Source organism: Lethenteron reissneri, chromosome 64 (genome assembly GCF_015708825.2).
Source record: "Lethenteron reissneri isolate LAM-NWPU_2019-01 chromosome 64, ASM1570882v1, whole genome shotgun sequence".
NCBI lineage: Eukaryota > Metazoa > Chordata > Hyperoartia > Petromyzontiformes > Petromyzontidae > Lethenteron > Lethenteron reissneri.
The window spans coordinates 8,463,108-8,484,504 of record NC_083842.1 but is presented as its reverse complement, the minus strand read 5'-3'; the positions used below and the strand labels follow the sequence as shown (position 1 = coordinate 8,484,504).

Genomic DNA, 21,397 nt, shown 5'->3' with positions numbered 1-21,397 from the left:
GTAACTGCTGTGGCGTATGAACATCGCCACTGGGGAGACAAAGGCGGTCTAGCGTCATGGATCCTAGACCCGGGCGAAGCCGGGTAGTACATCTAGTAACATATGTACATATGACCACGGATGTGTATCCGTTGTCTCTAGCTCTCTCATCTCTGCCTCTCATCTCTCATCTCACGAGTCTGTATGTCCTAATTCGTATCTCTCAACAGGCTTTCGTGGGCCGGGATGGGGCTCGCAGGCAACCAGAAAGGAAACTCTGGTCTATAGGGTCCAGTATGATGGGTAAGAAATCCCAATGTGCAAACATCGCAATAAAAAAATGACGTGACAAAAAAAATCGTACAAATGAAGACTAAAATATTAAATAATACGTAAAATTCCGAAACATATTTGAAGAACTGTAATACATATATGCCATTATTACTGGTATATATTATAATGGTTTATGGAAGGCTGGATATCTCAATATTTAGCGCAAAAATGTTTTAACTCCATGGATACAATTAAGGCAATCCAAAATCCCAAATTTTAGAAGTTCAGCTCCAAAATTGCATCCCGAGTTTAATTGGTTTTACTTATAGGGTAAGCTAAGCATGAAGTTATAACATACTTTAAGTCTCGCGCTAAACGCCTAAAACAACACCACCCCATCATCAATGAACCACGTAATTCACATCCGGTGGAATATGATGCTAAAGCCGATGAAAAGCAGGAGAATCCAGATACAGTAAAAGCTTGGATTGCGAGTAACTTGGTCTGCGAGTGTTTTGCAAGACGAGCAAAATTTTAAAAATAAATATTAATTTGATAAACGAGCGAGGTCTTGCAATACGAGTAGTACGTGTTTACGCTTTGTCTGCCGAGCGTCACGTGATCACAACTGATATACGAGTTCTAGATTTGAAGCTTTCGTGACTGCAAGGATTCATATTCTTAGGTTTTTTCGGTAAAGTCACGTAGGTAAAACATCAAAATTAATAAAAATAAATAAAAATAAAATAAAACAAAAATCACGACGTTTCGGAGGCAACACAAGTCTCCGTCATCAGGTGGGACCGTCACAGCCGGATTAGCTGCATCACTTGATGCAGCTAATCACTTGATGCAGCTAATCCGGCTGTGACGGTCCCACCTGATGACGGAGACTTGTGTTGCCTCCGAAACGTCGTGATTTTTGTTTTATTTTATTTTTATTTATTTTTATTAATTTTGATGTTTTACCTACGTGACTTTACCGAAAAAACCTAAGAAAATGATATACGAGTGCTTTGGATTACAAACACGTTTCCGGAACGAATTATGCTCGCAATCCAATGTTTTACTGTATCGTCAATGAGTATTACGTAAAAAACATCATACTTCTGCCTTTTAGAAGATCCAGAATGAACGAAGACACTTTGACCCCCTTTGACTGTTTGTCATAGCAATCGTGAAACTAATTCATTTGATTTCGATTTAAAGCTTTCGTGACTGCAGGGATTCATATTCTTGGTTCTTTCGGTAAAGTCACGTAGAATGGAAATAATAAAATAATAAAAATAAACATAATAAAATAATTCTCACGACGTTTCGGCCACAACGCAAGCAGCCGTCCTCAGGTGGAGAACAGGTCTGTCGAGAAGACAGAGTCTGAAGACAGAGTCCGAAAGAACCAAGAGGATAATTCATTTGAATAACCGAATGCGATAGGACTGCAAGGCCTCACCGGAACTGACATTGGAGGAGTCGGGGATGGATGGACTCATTGTCGGAGGGTGAGTAGGGGTAGTCGGGGCCGGCGTAGTGAGGAAGGCCCCTACAGAGACAAAGGCAATGACACACACAATGCAACAATGGCCACAGAGTGAGGTTTCACGTCGATTTAACATATCTTTATATACTTTTTGGTTCTTTCGGTAAAGTCACGTAGAAGGGAGATAATAAAATAATAAAAATAAAACACAATAAAATAAATTCTCACGACGTTTCGGCCACAACGCAAGCAGCCGTCCTCAGGTGAAGAACAGGTCTGTCGGAAAGACAGCTTCATTCAGACGCTGTCTTTCCGACAGACCTGTTCTTCATTCAGACGCTGTCTTTCCGACAGACCTGTTCTTCATTCAGACGCTGTCTTTCCGACAGACCTGTTCTTCACCTGAGGATGGCTGCTTGCGTTGTAGCCGAAACGTCGTGAGAATTGTATTTTATTGTGTTTTATTTTTATTATTTTATTATCTCCCTTCTACGTGACGTTACCGAAAGAACCAAGAAGATGAATCCCTGAAGTCACGAAAGCTTTAAATCGAAATGTGTTTATAAAAATGAGATGTGATAGAGCAAATCTGAGATCAGATTTGGAGTCAGCACCCAGAAATTAGTCTAAAACAGCTGCAAAAGTCCAGGCCAGAAGAAAAAGTTTTTTTAGTTGACCAGTGATTAATAATTACCCGATGACCTCAGTTGTGTGCATTTGCAATGTTTAACTTAAACATATAAAGACATTCTAGATTTGAAGTTTTCGTGACTGCAAGGATCCATACTTTTTATTTTTGTCGGTAAAGTCACGTAGGAAAAAAATGTAATGAATTAAAATGAAAACTGAATTAAATCACGACGTTTCGGGCGCAAGTAAGGCATACTTAAGCGGTTGTTTTTTCGCTGTTTGTCCCCACCTGAAGAAGGACGCTTGTGTTGTGCCCGAAACGTCGTGATTTAATTTAGTTGTTTTCATTTTAATTTATTTTATTTTTTACCTACGTGACTTTACCGACAAAAATAAAAAGTATGGATCCTTGCAGTCACGAAAACTTCAAATCTAGAATGTCTTTATATGTTTAAGTTAAACATTGCAAATGCACAGAACTGAGGTCATCGGGTGATTACACTGGTCAACAAAAAAAACCTTTTTTTTCTGGCCTGGACTTTTGCAGCTGTTTTAGACTAATTTCAGGGTGCTGATTCCAAATCTGATCTCAGATTTGCTCTATCACATTTCATTTTTATGCTATCCGCATACCCCATTTTCATTGATTTTACCCGAAATTAACTCTGTCACTTATGATTGCAAGTTGTTGCGAGTCAGTGACTGCTTTAGTGTTAAAACATGGTGCTGTATTTTTAGGATAGTGTGTTTATAATATCATTTTATGTAGATATCCACATTTATTTAATATTTTTCTTTTGCAGTTTTTATTGAAAATGCAATATTTTATGTCTCAAAAACCTGATGTGATAGACAAAAACTGATGCCAGATTTGGAATCAGCACCCCAAAATTACCTTAAAACTCGTTGGAATACCTTATGTCCAGAAAAAGTGTGTTGACCAGTGTTATTATTGGCCTCTCAGAATTCACCCTCAACCCCTTTGCCAGTGATTCGATGAATTGTTAAAATTTTGGGTGGTTATTTGATTAAGAACTTATTTTTATTTTACCATCTTGTTTGCAATGAAATATCTTGTTATCATTTTCCGCATTTGCCTACCTGCAGTATTTCCATATCATTATAGTGACTGATTCTTAAACAGTCACTATAATGTATTGAGTGTAATCATCGGTTTTATCCAATTATATCAATGCATCGCTATTTGCCTAATGCTCACCAATGCCCCTTCCTTTTCGCTGACACGTTACAACCCCCTTAGCCACACCCTGGTACAGTCTCACCCCACGCCTCACCCTGACACACCTCACCCACATTCTCACTCTGACACATCACACCCCCATCCTCACCCCGATACACCTCACCGCAAACCTCACCCTGACACATCATACAATTAGCCTCACCCAGTGGTATCGCTATCGAGAGTGCAGGCAGTGCAACTGCACCAGGGTCGCAGGGTCAGTGGGGCCGAGACAAAAAAACTACAAAATTGGGCGAATATTAAAAAGGGTGCCATTAAATCCCTTGCACCAGAGCCCATGCCAACTCCACCACGCCACTTATCTCGCGCTAACACAGACACACGCCCATCCATCACCCCGACAACATCTCACCACGTGCGCCAGAGGTCGCAAAAGGGGTTTGATTCCTTACCCGTACCCGGCCGCACCAGGGTGGCAAATGGGTACCCTTACCCGACCAGGTACGGGTACCCGTTCCCTACCCGTACCCTACCCGAAATGAGTGACAAACGGTTACTCACCAATCTTAATTTGGAGCTTTCGTGACTGCAGGAATTACTCTTAGGTTCTTTCGGTAAAGTCACGTATAAAGATAAAATTATAAATTCAATAATAGCATACTACGACGTTTCGATTGCAACACAAGCAATCATCATCAGGTATAAAAGAAATAGCAACAAAAATCTAACCAGAAAACTATAGACAGACATATAAGCAGACAGATATCACAAAGATACATAGAGTGACTCACGGCCTGCCCGTACCCGGCCGCACCAGGGGTATCGGGAAGGGTACGGGTATCGGGTACCCGGTTGCGACCTCTGACGTGCGCTCACCCTGACAGACGATGCTGGCGTCCTCGTGGTGCCCGCAGTTGTGGTCTCCCCAGCCGGCGTGCTCGCACTCCCAGAGGGCGCTCTCGTCCCCACGGCAGTGAATGTTGTCCAGGTGCACGGGACCCCGGCCGCGGCCAAAGTGAGCCGCTCCGGGCGCCGCCAGGGCCTCCCCGCACCCGAGCCATGCACACGCCACGCTGGCCTCCAGCATGTCCCATTCGTCGTCGCACACCGTGCCCCACTCGCTCTCGTAAAGGACCTCCACGCGGCCCTGGCAGCGCGGCGGGGGGCGCAGTCCAGGCTCCGAGCCCCACGCCAAGCGCAGCAGCTTGAGCCCTTAATTGCGTGTGCCACCCACCGAGGGGTCGGGGGGCGGCGGGGGGGGAGATGGTTCACGAGGCAGGAGGGAGTGAGAAAAATTAAAGGTGACGAGGGCTCGGGATCACTCGTCGAGATGATTTGGTATCATAGTCCTCATTTATACTGGTAGGAACCCACTGGATCTATCCAGCCCACAGCGGATTATTGTGTCCGTCCGTCCGTCGTGCAGGGAGGGGCTGGGTGGGGAGGGAGGGGCTGGGTGGGGAGGGGAGGGGAGGGTGGGGAGGGGCTGGGTGAGGAGGGTGGGGAGGGGCTGGGTGGGGGGTGGGAGGGAGGGATGGGGCTGGGTGGGGAGGGGCTGATCACCCCGTAGTGCCCTTATAAAACTCAACGTTTAACCTACTCACGCCGGCTTGTGCCCGCCCTCACAGTCGGCCATATTTGCGGAATACACCACGCCGCCGTTGACCCTGGCCATTGACCGAGCAACCCAACGTTCCTACCAGCTCCCTCCGCAGGAATGTGTTTTTGTATACCGCGTCGCCCGTGCAGCAACATCTGGGGCACCCTGTGGTGGTCTAGCGAAAGGGGCCTCCTGGTGGTGGTGGCAGCACAAGGTGAACGCAGCACTCGCCTGCAAGTCGGCATTCGTATGCCAGTAGGGGGCAATGTTGCTTTACGTGGCTTTTCCCAAATATGTAATTCGTGAGCAATGTATAAAATTTCAGCAGATTTGGAGGCTAGCAAATGCCAGTGGCATGTTATTTTTCACATAACCCTAAAATTCGACCACGCAGGTTGACAAATATATGTTCTATAATTATGATTGTCATTGGGGGCCGTCCATAAATGACGTCACGCGATTTTGGACGATATTTGACCCCCCCCCCCCTTCGTCACACGGTGTCACAAAAAGTCAGACCCTCCCTCAAATATGACGTCACAAAGCTCTGCCCCCCCCGCCCCCAAAATAAAAAACATGCTTCAGATCGCTTTAAACTATTGTCATTGTAGTGCGTAGCGCTGCACTCTGATGTTGTAGGAGAAAACATTTATTAGAAAAGTCTATTTAATTAAGTAGAACGTGTTGTCTAAATTTATTTAAAGTTGCACATTTTTACGTGACGTCATATTTCTCAACCCCCCCCCCCATCGTCACACATCGTCATAAATGTTTGACCCCCCCCCCCTAGGTGCGTGACGTCATTTATGGACGGCCCCTTGTGCATCCAGGAAAGCCTGACTGAGCCTCAATGGTGCTTTTAAGCATGATCCTGCAATGCAATGTCTGTCCAATTTGATTTTAAAGAAACTTGTGTCTTGCGCGGGAAGGAATCAGAGTACCCCTAGAAAACCCACACATATAAGCGGTAACACTCAAGATGCCTGCACAATAGTGTTCACGAACTCAACGTGCTGTACAAGCATTCCCTGGCCACGTTACAGCACAGAAGGTGTGGAAAATTCACGAATGTTTGTGATCCGCCTAACCGTGTTGCATTAGGGATGCACCACCAAACGTGGCTTTGTTTGAGAGAATCAGATCAATCAACTCTTCTTGCTTCCAAGGGGAATTCGTTCCACTGTGGTGCTTTAAAATGAATACGTCTTTCTCACTTGTAAGTAAAAGCCTGTGCAGTGTACTCGGTGTACTCGGTTTCCGAGTATACTGCCAGACAAAGCTTAAAGCAGTTTGAGCGAAAGATCGTCATATATTGATGTTGAATTCAGTGTTGAAACATCTTTAAGCGACCTGTGATCTTTATTGGTCAGAAATCCAATCGATAGCCACATATTAAAATTATACATTTGTCAACGTAACAAATTTGTCTGGTAGTGGAGGGTTAATGACAATAATTTCGGTATAAAACTACTACCACGTAGCCTTGAGAACCCACCGAGGCTTTCCTAGGTAAGTAAAAACAAATATGGCGACAAACGATTATCATGCAAAGCTGTACAGTTTCACTTTCGCAATTACCTTTCGGGAACTCGGACACCGGCTGTACAGTCGGCCGCATCGTCGTGGTTGGAAAGGCCCCTAAACACACAGACAGGGTCACATTTACATCAGTCAGTTTTTAGCGGGCCCAAAATCCAGGCTGGAAACCAAGATGGCTGCCCTGAAAACTGAAGTTCAACACATTTGTTTACTAACACTTGTCCTCAAGAGACTTAATATATATGTAATAGGTGACGTTTCAAGCAATTGCCCTTCTTCATCATCTATGAAGATGGGTCATTATTTACACGTCATGTTACGTATGTTGTCGGCAGCGATGAGGGGTTATAATTTAACCGATTAGGGTCATTGGATTGGCTAATGCACCACCTGTGCTCGTCAACGTGCCAGATTGCTGTGCTCTGGCCAACCAGCATTTACCTCAGAGAGGTGGAGGGATGCTAATCGCACCTCTGATTTGCACGGTTGGCTACATACGGTGCAAACGAAGTTCAACATACATACATACACACACACGATTGTCACAGGGGAGCTGCCACCCACCACTAAATAACACCTGTCATGCTACCTCCACAATGCATCATCTCCCAGCAAATCACGACACGCCCTTGCCCATCCACGCCCAGTTTCACCAGGAGCAATAGCACGGTTAGCTATGCCACTGGTGACCACCCTGATAGACGACGCAGCAATCGAAACGGAGCCGACTGTCCCCACTCTTCACAGCCCAGCTTCTGGACCCCTCCATCCAAAGGGCCCCCGGTGCAGTCGCGCCAACCTGCGCGCCACTCAACAACGTTACCCAGCAGCACTCACCCTGACAGACGATGCTGGCGTCCTCGTGGTGGCCACAGTTGTGGTCTCCCCAGCCGGCGTGCTCGCACTCCCAGAGGGCGCTTTCGTACCCCTCGCACCGCACGTTGTCCAGGTGTACGGGGCCCCGGCCGCGGCCAAAGTGAGCCGCCCCGGGCGCCGCCAGGGCCTCCCCGCAGCCGAGCCAGGCACAGGCCACGCCGGCCGCCAGAAGATCCCAGCCGTCGTCGCACACCGTGCCCCACGTGCCGTCGTGGAGCACCTCGACGCGGCCCTGGCAGCGATCTGAGTCGGTCGACACAGATGTGTCTCCCAGGCTCCCCGAGAGACGTAGCCTGGGCCCAAATGTGGCTGGGAAAGAGGGGTGGGGGGGGGAGAGTTAGAGGCAGTGGTGGCCGGTGGATACATATATTGCTGGTAAATGGAATTCCGAAGAGGGATGGAAGGGGGGTGTTTGCAGTTTATGCATATATAATGAGCAAGTAATTGAATATTTTTTTTGTTGAACACAAATCTGGCTGTCGCCTGATGAAGCTAGTTGCAATTACTAGCGAAACGTCGTACTCAGATTGTAAATGTTGTTGCTGTGCTTTCCAACACACCGGTGTGCTGTACTAGTAACGAATTGGCATGTTCTCTTTTCGTGACAAACCTTACTAATTGCCTTTTCCGGGTGGTGGCGGGTTTAACGACACGTTCATATATTTACGAGATCTAATACAAAATAACACCTGTATTATGGACTTGTTTTTTTAGTCTTTCACTAGTGGACCCGGCGCCACTGACAACCTTAATGTTGAGCAACTACTGAGTAAATGTGAACATCCTTGGGCTAGATTAACGTCGAACTTTAGCAAAAAAATGTGTGCCTTTCTGCATATTTGCAAGTGACTGATGCATATATTACTTATGATTATATGCTGAATCTCGCTCTCAAAGTTCTGAGATGATCATATAATTTACATACAAATATTACATTTTTTTAGACACAATTCCAATGACTAGGAGTGATGAATTTTAGCACTAGGTGGTTTATTGTGTCAGAGGATCGTGAGTGATGGTGACGTTTCTTTGTACAAGGCCCTGATACAGCAGTGGATTCGTCATTGCTGATGATGGTTATGATATGGTAATCTACATCATCATAAGGCCTCATTTGCCAGTAGCAAAATATAATACGTTTTTTACCCTTTTTTCTGGAAACAAAACTGACACATTTTTACAAGGAATCATGTTTGCATTAACCACAATACTTGCGATCAGAATGCAACAACAAAAAACTCTGATAATGTATGCGTTGTCCTTGAAATGGATTGGTCCACACCAGAGACAGCTTTTCTTAGAGCCCAGTCTCACATGGTGTTGGACCAGATGACGCCAAAAGGCGCACTTTTGGCGTATTTTGGTCCAACACCATGTGAGACTGGGCTCTTTTTTGCATTATGACCGCAGGTATTGTGGCTAATGCAAACATGATTCCTTGTAAAAAAAGTGTCAGTTTTGTTGCCAGATAAAAAGGGTAGTAATTTGATCTAAGCCAGGGGTTTAAATTCTGATTTTTTATGGAAGGGGGCCAATCCGTTCATATCACGACCACAGTTGACATATCCGACACTTAAAATTTTAAATAATTCAATTATATTGACCCACTGACGCTTATCAATTGTACATCATATTGAAATGTTGTATGTATACCTTCATCGCCTTGGGAATGTTGCTGGTTGATGTTATAACAGATTGTTTTTTTATTACTATTCATGTCAATCTCTACACAACCCACCTTCATAAGGCCGTCGTGACGTTGAATGCATTTTCCCATGAGTTCTTGCACCTGTTCAATTGAAACATCTGCATGAATATATTGTGTCCATGACCAAAAAAGTCAAAGGCACATTGGACGCCACAATGTCTGGCAGATATTGTCCCTGTGTTGCGCTTTCAATTATATGATGAACATTTTTTATTTAATAATTTATTTTATGACACGTATTAATCCACTGTTAGATGAAGGCTTTCCCACACATTGGTCATGAGGTTGTTTGACGATACTTAACCACAAATGGACTGTGTGAGTTGGTGAACTAGGAGCCCGGACCGGTTTATATGCCACTTACCACGGCAGAGAATGGAACTGAGGTGTGGCCAGATCTAAATACGGTCTCTTTTCCTAAGCCCTTATTCAGCAACCGTGTAATCTCTTATCTACTACAGCTTGAATAATCGTGTCGTTTATTGCTGGTCGCTTGACATTTTGGACCTTCGGGTCGGCAACTGTGCAACTAAAACAAAATATCGTACACAGCCTCATGCTGTGTACGATATTCATATCCATCACTGCAAGGATCTTCGCTGTGTGTCTCTTCTGCAGAATTTTGACCCTCACAATTAATGAGAACAATGCAGGCCCAGGCATTTAATTCGTGCATGCGGTCGAGGGTGAACCCGAATTGTGTTTTCGTGCTTTGTTATTGATTGACGCTCAAGGTGTGTCCTCGTGTGTGGATGGCCAAAGCATCAGAATCTTTTACACTATGAGACCTCCTTACCAGTGGCAAAATATATGTATAAAGGTGTCAGTTTTTGTACCAGTTGAAAGGGTAAAAACCTATTACTATATTTTGCCACTGGTAAAGGAGGTATAATAGTGTAAATGCTTACCCCGAGGTCTCAATACTCTGATAGTGCGCTGTCTTTGAGTTGTACGCCTTTTGGCGTCGTCTGGTCCAACACCAATGGAGACTAGGCTCTAAGAAAAGCTGTCTCGGGTGTGGACCAATCAACTTCAAGGACAGTGCATATCATCATCATCAGAGTAGTTTCTTTTTGTTTGCATTTTGACTGCTTGTGTTGTGGTTATTGCAAACATGATGCCTTGTATAAAGGTGTCAGTTTTTGTACCAGTTGAAAGGGTAAAAACCTATTACTACATCAGAATCTTTATTGACACTGAAAGAATATCGATGAAGCTCTTTTTGCACAAATGCCCAGAAGGGCTGGGGAAGCAAGTTAGACCGACATCAAAAAGACACGAAAATATACAATAGTAAGGTAGAGAACATTTAAGAAAAGTAAATACAAATATAGACTATAGCATGGTCGTACACATTGCAGATTTTTTAAAGATCAAATGTAAGCTCGGTCAGGGCAGCGAAACAACAATGAAACAACAATAATGAATGTGAAAATACTGTTTGAAAATGTTTCCAACTTTCGATTTAAAGCTTTCGTGACTGCAGGAATTCATCTTCTTGGTTTTTTTTTCGGTAAAGTCACGTAGAAGGGAAGTAATAAAATAATAAAAATAAAACATAATAAAATAATTCTCACGACGTTTTGGCTACAACGCAAGCAGCCGTCTTCAGGTGAAGAATGAGACACTGCCAAGCTAGGAGCTTATATATAAGCTGAGAAGAAGAGCGCCTTAATAAAAGAATGTGCATATCAAGAGGAATTTAGCATATTAATGGGAAATGCGTAGGAGGTGGGCGGGGGGGTTTCATTCTTCACCTGAAGACGGCTGCTTGCGTTGTAGCCGAAACGTCGTGAGAATTATTTTATTATGTTTTATTTTTATTATTTTATTACTTCCCTTCTACGTGACTTTACCGAAAAAACCAAGAAGATGTTTCCAACTCTTGCTTCGAATGAAGTGGAAGCAACTCACCTTCGTAAGCACTTTTTGTCGTCGAATATATTTTCCCATTCATTCTGCCGACTGCGTGATGATGAACACAGGACATTACATTAATGACGTCAGGACCCATTCGCATTACTGTCCCGCTTTTACACGGCCAGGAAAATCTTAATCACATGGAACGAAAGTGACGGTACAGTGGTTAGCGCACTGCCCTATGAACCTGACTGCCTGAGTTCGATTCGTGGCAATGGTGAACGTCAGTCGTGATTGATGCCCTGAACCGATGTTGGATGTTTTCCCTTCACCATCCTGCACCGACCAGAGCGGTGACATTTGTTTTTTTAGATGGACCGCTGCATATGAGAAACTATTTTTTATATTTTTTTCACGAATGTAAAATTTTAGTTAATTCATGATGTTTGATGTTTATTTCCCTTTTAAATAACAACGAAAAAAAACAAGCAAAGCTTCAATTATATGCAATACATTTTTCTTGCCCGCAATGAGTTATCCCTTCCAAAACATTTAGCTTAGTTCACTACTCGTGACCACCACGCATAAAACAGGTGTTCTAGATATCGATTTGAAGCTTTCGTGACTGCCGGGATTCATATTCTTGGTTCTTTCGGTAAAGTCACATTAAAAGACATTTTACTGTTTGATTTTTATTATTTTATTATTTCCCTTCTACGTTACGCTACCGAAAGAACCAATAATATGGTGTTCTAGACTGCAATGGGGCAACGTTGCCAGCAGCAGAAGGCAGTGCAGCGAAGGATGTTGTTGTACTGCACTATGCTCCCACGTCTATGCTCTCCGCCTTCGCCCAACCAGCAACTGACCAGCACATTATAGACTACGTTAGAATAACACCCATAGACCCACACCGTGTGGGGAGGTGCTCATCCAGCAGTAGAGAAGGCCTGTACGTGTATGCCCATGGACAAATCACCCAGTGGTTTCAGTTCTAGCAAATTCTAGTGAATTAGGTCCTCACGCTACTGCTGGCGGAAGGTCTTCTATTAGGAGGAGCGCAGGAGAGACCCTCTAAGAGGGTACTTGGCCTACTTTCCCCCGCTGGCCAGATGCTTATGTATACATCTTGTAAGGGCCACAGCATCAGAAGGTACTGTGCTGATGCAGTTGTGCGTGTTGATCTCATAGATAGGCAGCTCACCTTCATGTTCACTGCGTGCCGTTGCATACATTTTTTCATTTGTTCTGCCACCTAAAAATGGGACGAGGCATGGGAATTGATATTTTAAAAAAGGCGTTTCAACAAGTAAAGCATTTGTATAATCACACGGGGAAATACGTTTGCATAATTTAGCGAGTTTTACTCTTTGGTTCTTTCGGTAAAGTCACGTAGGTATGAAATAAAATAAATTAAATCACGACGTTTCGGGCGCAACACAAGCGTCCGTCATCAGGTGGGACATTTTAGCGAGCTTGTTTAACACGACCTTGCCACGTGGCATTGCAAAGTCTCAACAGTTAATGTTTGAATTGTTTTCATATTCACGTTGAATATTGTGCAGATGCAGGTGGCCATTAATATCGTCAGGTTAACGCTGCAGGGATATTTTAACATTACCAAGGGAAATGCGTCTTTAAACGTATACACGGATGTTTACAACATTCAAACACACATTCGCACGTAATTAAGACAACGTAGGTTGAAGGAATAAGTCTTAAGGTGTGATCCAAAACACTGATAGTGGAGATAGAATGTCCATCGGTAAGCTAACCATTGCTTTACCGCAACATAATAAAATATGGATATATATAGCATCTAAATGCCCTTCATTTGTCACTAATTGGTACTCGTTTAATTCACCCCAGGAGGGATCATTGTTTTTTTTATTTCAATCAGGCTTGTAACAATTCATCTCAATTCTCCCCCCACTCCCCAATCCAAACACTAAGATATTCAATACATTTTCATGAGTCATGGTCACGATGCAATTTAAGAATGTATTTGTCAATTTTTTTTAATGTCTTTGCTCTTTGGTTCTTTCGGTAAAGTCACGTAGGTATAAAATAAAATAAATTCAATCACGACGTTTCGATTGCAACACAAGCAATCATCATCAGGTGGGAAAACCACAGCAAGATTTTTTATTTTGCTGAAGTGGGAGAGAGTTGCCGTGGTAAGAGGTTATTTTATACCTACGTGACTTTACCGAAAGAACCAAAGAGTATGGATCCCTGCAGTCACGAAAACTTCAAATCTAGATTTCAATGTCTTGTTTGTATTGTTTCTTGTTTTTTTCCTAAATTTGGGAAATTTACGGAATCGCTTGGGGATTTAATCGTAGACACGCCACAACAGTTGCTCAACATTTTACGATGAGTGGACCTTGGGGAAGACTCAGGGAAAACTTAAATACTGTGCAATTGCTACTTGCGATCTTATGGAGTGCTCCACGGTAATAAGTAATATTTAAACATACTTAATAAAAACACGCTTTGATGAAATGTACCGTACTCGTAATGGCAAACCTCCATGACTCAAGGAAGTGGCCCCGAGGCTTGCCATAATGTAAGGGGGCCGTGGTGATTTACAGGCAACGTCAGTTGAGCGTGGACAATTAGACCAAAGCCGAAACATAACATATACAAAAATAATGTTTAAAAATGCTTTATTTTTCTTTTTTTTATGATAGAATATAGTATTGTCATCAGTGCGACATAGGTATACCAAGTTTGCAGTCGATACCACATTGGGAAGTGGGTTAAAATTGAGTTACAAGATTTGAGGATACGACAACAACAACAGACAGAATGAGTTAAATAAAAGCGTGTCAAAAAAAGGACCTACATATGGAAGCGGCACGAACCACTACGCCACACAATAAATACAACGATTCATTGTAATTGCCTTTAACAGGCTATTGAGAACAAGTGGTGTTAGCGAGCACCTGTAAAAGCTGGTACAGCACGTGCCCGACCATCTTTGTCACCCCAATGCGGATGTTCGCACACCACACTGGTTACTCAGTTAAGGCTGAGTCGACCAAGGGACGGCTCGGGACCGGTTCAAACATATACCCGCCACAGTTATTTGGTCGCGAGCGGCAGCATTGAATACGGGTCGCAGCAGCGCGCTAACTGCCGTGCCACCACTCCTCCACACATCACCAAAAAGACAGAGATCTGCCGTATCGCCTGAACAGACTGTTGGAGCAAGTGCTGTTAGTGAGCACCTATGAAGACCGGAACGGCACACGAGGGTTAAAGGGGGGGGTGCAACACCACGCCCGGCCGCCTTTGTCTCCCTCGTGGCATTGTAGACACACCGCACCGGGTACTTATTTGAGTCTGAGCCGACCTAGGGGAGTCCCAGAACCGGTTCAGATAATCGTCACCTCGGTGTTGGCCGTGGGCGGGGATCGAACTCGGGACACGCCGGGTTAGTCGCGCGGCGGCGCCAACCGCTGCACCACCGCTCCCCCAACGTGACCACACGCGCGCACGTACGTACAGTCGTGCCACACAACACAAAAAAAACCCAACCTCAACAGACGCCCATCTGTTTCGGCCCAACAGTGCTCACTGTAGGCGGCCCTGAAAGCGTTTCTGTCAGCGTCTCTGGAACCTGAAAGGCGTGAGGGGATAAAGCAAGGGGATCGTCGTCTCCCGGGGATACGAGAGGACCCGTTTAGTCCGGTCATTTCTGAGCCACGCAGAGGCCATAGCCCATCCACAAACGGACATGCCACCTTGAGTTTTTCGTTAAAGTCACGTAGGTATAAAAATAATAATAATAATCACGACGTTTCGGGCGCAACGCAAGCGTCCGTCATCAGGTTGGGACAACCACAGCAAGAAACAATTGCTGAAATGCAGTCACGAAAACTTCAAATTCCAGAATGCCACCTTGAGTTTTTGCCTCTTGGACAACGATGTCCCCCATCCTGACGTGCGCCCCCACATCGTTAGGTGTCAGAATCGATTGAAATCATGAGAACATTTGCTATTCGTGCCTTTCTTGTGCAATGTTTCACAGCAATGGTCTGCAGTAGTAAATCAGTGGGGTGGGGAGCGGGGAGATGATTTTTGTATCGTCCCAAATGAGTCATTTCTAAGGTAATTTTATTTTTATTTGGACCGTAACGCCGGCCCAAATGGCTTACTATATTTTCGGTGGCGAGATGTTAACTACCTCGCCTGGTATACAGGAGATTGTGAGGTTCGAGCCCGAACCCGACCCTGACGCCTGCTGTGATATTTGGAGTTTGCGTGTTCTCCCCGTGGTCGCGTGGATTTTTCTCCAGGTCCTCCGGTTTTTCCCCAGTCACTACCTTTCTAAATAAGCTTAAACAATGAATCAGATCTTCAATCAAGTCAAATCAAATGTGGAAGCATTTACCGAGACAACGCAAAGCGGGTTCTCTGTGCCAAGGCCGTAATTATAATATTGGGGCGGATACATCCCCCCCACCACAATATTCAAAAATGCTCGAAATGTCCCACCCCCCCCCCCCCAATATTTTTGCTATGAAATAGATTGCTGTTTATATGATTGTGGTTACGGTCGTACTTTATTAATCCCGAATCTCTGCCATTACATACAATGAAACAAGAAAAGGTAAAAAAGAAAAAAACAGGGCAATGTAATACGATACACTATTAGACATTATAGTAAAAAATAAATAAAAACTCCGTCCTATGTGTTAGTGAATTTTTTAATATTTTAGGCAGGAAATGGCAGTAAATGAGTTTTGAAATTTAGATTTTTTTTTCTGTGGGGGGACCCCCAGACCCCTAGAAGATTTGATCCCCCCCCCCCCAATGTTGACTCCATGGCTACGGCCTTGTTCTGTGCTAAAGTCAACCGAGGGAAAACGATGAGCCACCCGTCCGTGCCCTAGTTGGAAGAAGCGATGCACGGTGAAAGGGCAAGTGGGAGGGCATGTGGGAGTGAGTAGAGCAGGTGCGAGGAACAAAGACAAAGATCTCCCGTATAGCCTTAACGGACGGTGGGAGTAAGTGCTGTTAGCGAGCACCTATGAAGGACGGCACGGCACACGAGAGGGTGGGTGGCCAGCACCACTCCCGTCCGCCTTTGTCTCCCTAGTGGCGGTGTTTGCACACTGGTCCAGGAACTCATTTGACACTGAGTCCACCTAGGGGAGGTACAGGACCGGTTCAAATAATCGTCGCTGGTGTTGGCCGTGAGTAGGAATCGAACTCGGGTCGCCGGGTTTTTTTCTGATCAAGCCACTGCTAAATGAAGGCCCTCCATGTCGTTCAGGTCGTGAGGGTCATTTGACCGTCCTTTACTACGCCGTTTAACGCGGGTTGGTGAAGGTGGGGAGCATAGACGTTGGAGCACGGTACAGTACAACAATGGATTTTTCCGCACTGCCCTTTGTTGACTCAACGGCACGTCCGATGGTGCAAAAGTGGAATTACGACATCATCGCCGCACTGACCATTCGTGATGACCTACACTGGCTGCCAATTAAACTAACGATGGATTACAAGCTGTGCACATTTGTATACACAAAGTGTGTGTCTACACCAATCTGTTCCACGCAATCGGATGGACACGTGTGTGCCGGCACACTCCATTGTCAACCATCGTCATCTTCGTCCGGCAGCTCACGGTGACCCTGATCGTTCAGCGCACTCGGACAGCGAGAATCGGACCTTGCAGCTTCGCCGTCAGCGGTACATTGGCCTGGAAGTCACTGTAGCCGCACGGTATTCGAGACTCTTCACAGACATTTAACCAGTTCAGTAGAAAATGCAAGGCAGAACTGTTGAACAGAGCTTACTATATACTCTTTGGTTCTTTCGGTAAAGTCACGTAGGTCTAAAATACAATTAAATCACGACGTTTCGGGCGCAACACAAGCGTCCGTCATCAGGTGGGACAACCACAGCAAGAAACAATTGCTGAAGTGGGCAAAAGGGCTGCTGTAACAAGAGGCTATATAGGTAAGAGAGGAGGGGGGAGGAGCAAAGGGGGAGAGACAGAGAGGGGGGGGGAGTGCTCCAGCAGCCATTTTGCCCACTTCAGCAATTGTTTCTTTTTGTGGTTGTCTCACCTGATGACGGACGCTTGTGTTGCGCCCGAAACGTCGTGATTTAATTTTATTTTATACCTACGTGACTTTACCGAAAGAACAAAAGAGTATGGATCCCTGCAGTCACGAAAATTTCAAATCTAGATTGGTTGACTCCTCCAGTGGCGAGCGGTGTTTATTCAGTGGAGAATGTTTTATTTCGGTCGTGGTCTTAGTCCAGTCAACGACAGCCTGTGGAGTTTGAATCTCGTTCTTTTCGAATTGTCTTGTCGTCCTCTTTTGTCCACTAAAGCACCCTGACGTACAGTCCAATGCTTTGGTGTGAGGAGCACGCAAAGGGTATGGATCCCTGCGGTCACGAAAATTTCAAAATCTAGATGAGAGATTACTGTGTATCTATGTTGCGCACTCGTGATAACCTAGGCTATAAGAATATAATACGACGTTTCGATTACAACACAAGCAACCATCATCAGGTACAAATTAATGAGAAAACAAACATAGTGAACTTGGAAATATAATGCAGTACAACACAGTGAGTCGGCCAACAAACAGTCAACACCCCACCTGGTTAATTACGTTCTTCCAAAGGATTGTGTTGCAATCGAAACGTCGTATTCTATTATTATTTAATTTAATTTCTTTCTACGTGACTTTGCCGAAACAACCAAAGAGTAATTCCTGCAGTCACGAAAGCTTCGAATCTAGTTTTTTAGGCTATAAGAGTTCAGCATTCATAAATGCACATACTTGTCAACGTAGCCCTGCAGTAGTCGACAACACCTGTTAAATTCACAATGTATGTATGTTGAACTTGTTTCACACAATACGCAGCCAAACGCGCTAAGCGGAGATGCAATGGTCACCTATGGAGCCACTGTCCAGGCTCAGATCTGCTCAGCTTGTCAAATCTGATGAGATCGGGCACATATGTAATTTTGGACACGGGTCAAACCCCACATTCAGATTTGAAAACAACCATCGGTGGCTGAGTCCTAGTATTCGAATCCAAGTTTTATCTACCCGTGGTCTACCATTTTCTCAGCCTAGTTGCCAATTACCATACAAAACAAACAAACAAAAAACTCCGTGACGATACATTTGGTGTTTCACTTAATGTAAATATTCAAACTTTCGAGGACTAAAATGACACGTTCACTTTAATGGCTATTTGTGAACATCCCTGCAGCATGGCATGCTAGAAGGAGCAACTACCAAGTGTGGATACGAGGCAATTGAACAGTTCACAGAAGTAATTCTGTGATATCAACTTCCACGGGCTGTTCTGTATCACGGGGTTAGGTTACACCGCTTTCTACAAATGGAAATGTATTTATCTCACGACATGACTCTGACGGTGCCATTGGAATACAATTGTGGATAAGAGTAGAACAGTTTAAATTAAAAAAGAAATACATAATCACGCTCAGCTGTGCGAGAAAAAAGTTTGATCACTCGGCCAGTTTACTGGAGTACAGTTAATCAAGAGTCCATTGTGCGGGGGGCAATGAATGAAATGTTCGAGTAAATGCCGTTTGTGTTCCATGAAATGAGCATTCCTCGACACGATCGGCACCGTATTCATTTACTTTGACCGCATTTCTGTATTTGATCTGTGTTGTGACATGCGCTTTGAAACGATATGTGAATTGCGCACAATGCAAGATGATAACGATGAATGATGGTCGAGCAAGCGGCCAAGCTGGGGGACCACGGCACGCTATATAACATTACACACAGGCAGTGACGGTCTGCACATAATGATTCATTGATTCGCCCACCAAAATGCGTACAATTACAAAAACAAGCTTCGAATCGTGTGTATAAAAAAAAAACGATATTTTTAGAGTTACGTAAACTTTATGTAATGAATTATAATATATAATGCTATATTTTTATTTAAAGCTTTCGTGACTGCAGGGATTCATATTCTTGGTTCTTTTGGTAAAGTCACGTAGAAGGGAAACAATAAAATAATAAAAATATAAGACAATGATGATGATGATGATTGCTTGTGTTGCAGTCGAAACGTCGTGAGAATTTTATTGTCTTATATTTTCATTATTTTATTGTTTCCCTTCTACGTGACTTTACCGAAAGAACCAAGAATATATATTCCTCTATGTTTGCTTATTTAGAATAGCAAAACGTTAAGTTTGTACTGACAGAACATGAGAGAGAGAGGTAAGAGTGGTGACATGGTCGAGCTGTAGTGCGGTGGTTGCAGAGTTTCGTGGTGCGAGGCCAGGAGCAACTCCGGTTAATATACTACAGATGTATTAACCATAACATACAGGATGCTTCACAGTTCACGTTAAAGATCTTGTGGCGTTCATACTCTTAGTTCTTTCGGTAAAGTCACGTAGGTAAAAATGAAATTAAAATTACTAAAAACAATAAAATCACGACGTTTCGGAGGCAACACAAGCTTCCGTCTTCAGGTGAAACTGTCACAGCAAAATATCTGTATCAAGTGAAGAGAAGTCCCAAGAGGTACGACCTTATGAAGACGGAAGCTTGTGTTGCCTCCGAAACGTCGTGATTTTATTGTTTTATTTTTATTAATTTTTATTTCATTTTTTATCTACGTGACTTTACCGAAATAACTAAGAGTATGAATCCTTGCAGTCACGAAAGCTTCAAATCTAGAATCTTGTGGCGTTAACGATAAAAAAGCGTAGGCTATATGCGTCGGCATCACGGTACCAAATTTGCCAGATTTTAGAAAATTATCGGCAAATTACTGAATTAAATCTTCACTTAAAGCTTTCGTGACTGCAGTTATTCATATTCTTTGGGTCTTTCGGTAAAGTCACGTAGAGAGGTTCAAAGAAAATAACAAAAAAACTACGACGTTTCGATCGCAACAAAATTATGTTAAAACCAGATAGCAACTTCGAAAATTATTGGCATATTTTACCTGTCTGTGAAAAAAACGCCTTTATGATAGCTTTGTGTTATAATAATGGGGCAACTACCAAACGTGCACCTGACGAATACATGATAAGATCGCACTCGTCACGCACAATGTGCTTGCCACAAATTAACCACAATAACCTCTTCTTGGTTCTTTCAGCGTCCGACAGACCTGTTCTTCACCTGAGGACGGCTGCTTGCATTGTGGCCGAAACGTCGCGAGAATTGTATTTTATTATGTTTTATTTTTATTATTTTATTATTTCCCTTCTACGTGACTTTTACCGAAAGAACCAAGAAGATGAATCCCTGCATGCAGTCACGAAAGCTTTAAATCGAAATTTAACCACAATAACCTTGCTGATTTCGTCAAGGAGCATAAAGCATCACGTGAACTCCGGTCATTCTCATGGCGGATTTTGGCTGGCCATTGGACAAAGGTGGTCACTGCACCGCGTGCTGTCAGATGCGCTTCCGCGGCCGTCTGGAACGCTCTACCTCACGATATTAGGAAGCTAATGGAGCGATGCACTTTTAAATCGAAACTGAAAACTAATTTCTTTAGAACTGTACTCTTTGGTTCTTGCGGTAAAGTCACGTAGGTGAAAATTAAAAATAAAATAATAATAAAAAATAGAAAATAACTAAATTAAATCACGACGTTTCGGAAGCAACACAAGTTTCCGTTTATTGTGTTGCTTCCGAAACGTCGTGATTTAATTCAGTTATTTTCATTTTCTATTTTTATTATTTTAATTTTGATCTTTTTTATTTTATACCTACGTGACTTTACCGAAAGAACCAAAGAGTATGGATCATTGCAGTCACGAAAACTTCAAATCTAGAATTTTTTTTAGAACTGCTTTGTGTGTTTAGTTTGTTGTCTTTCCCGCGCACCTCCGATTAGCACGGCTGGCTACGTACGGTGCAAAAAAAGTTAATAAAACATACGTGCACAACATATGAATCATTGATGTACGGATAAATAGTAAGGTCTGCGAATTTAATCGGATATAATCGGGAAAGTAGGTTCCCTATTCTTCAGATGATACGATGCTCTGGAAAGTAAGTCACATACCAAACATGTCCCTGGTGTCAATAAAGTTAGACAAATCGGATCACACACACACACATTCATACATGCCTGCCAGATTATAAGACCCTCCCTCAACTTCTCCTTTAAAACACTTTATCGAGGGCAAAGTGCATCTTGCAATCTGCATATTACACAGCCACGAAAGGACAGACAAGATGAGTCTTACCGCATCTAAAC

At 43.7% G+C, this 21,397-nt stretch overlaps 1 protein-coding gene across 2 annotated transcripts in view; it reads right to left on the bottom strand.

Moving 5' to 3' along the window:
- The window catches only part of LOC133359142 (scavenger receptor cysteine-rich domain-containing group B protein-like), a 54,126-nt gene that overhangs the window by 17,993 nt on the left and 14,736 nt on the right, over positions 1-21,397 (bottom strand). The window contains exons 4-10 of one of the 2 annotated variants that reach the window (XM_061577541.1): positions 12,351-12,401; positions 11,201-11,251; positions 9,317-9,367; positions 7,540-7,887; positions 6,742-6,801; positions 4,440-4,775; positions 1,706-1,795 (exon numbers count right to left, since the gene is read on the bottom strand). In XM_061577541.1, coding sequence (XP_061433525.1) covers positions 1,706-1,795; positions 4,440-4,775; positions 6,742-6,801; positions 7,540-7,887; positions 9,317-9,367; positions 11,201-11,251; positions 12,351-12,401 — 987 coding nt within the window. The remainder of the gene's footprint in view (positions 1-1,705; positions 1,796-4,439; positions 4,776-6,741; positions 6,802-7,539; positions 7,888-9,316; positions 9,368-11,200; positions 11,252-12,350; positions 12,402-21,397) is intronic. The other variant, XM_061577542.1, reaches the window with a different exon arrangement.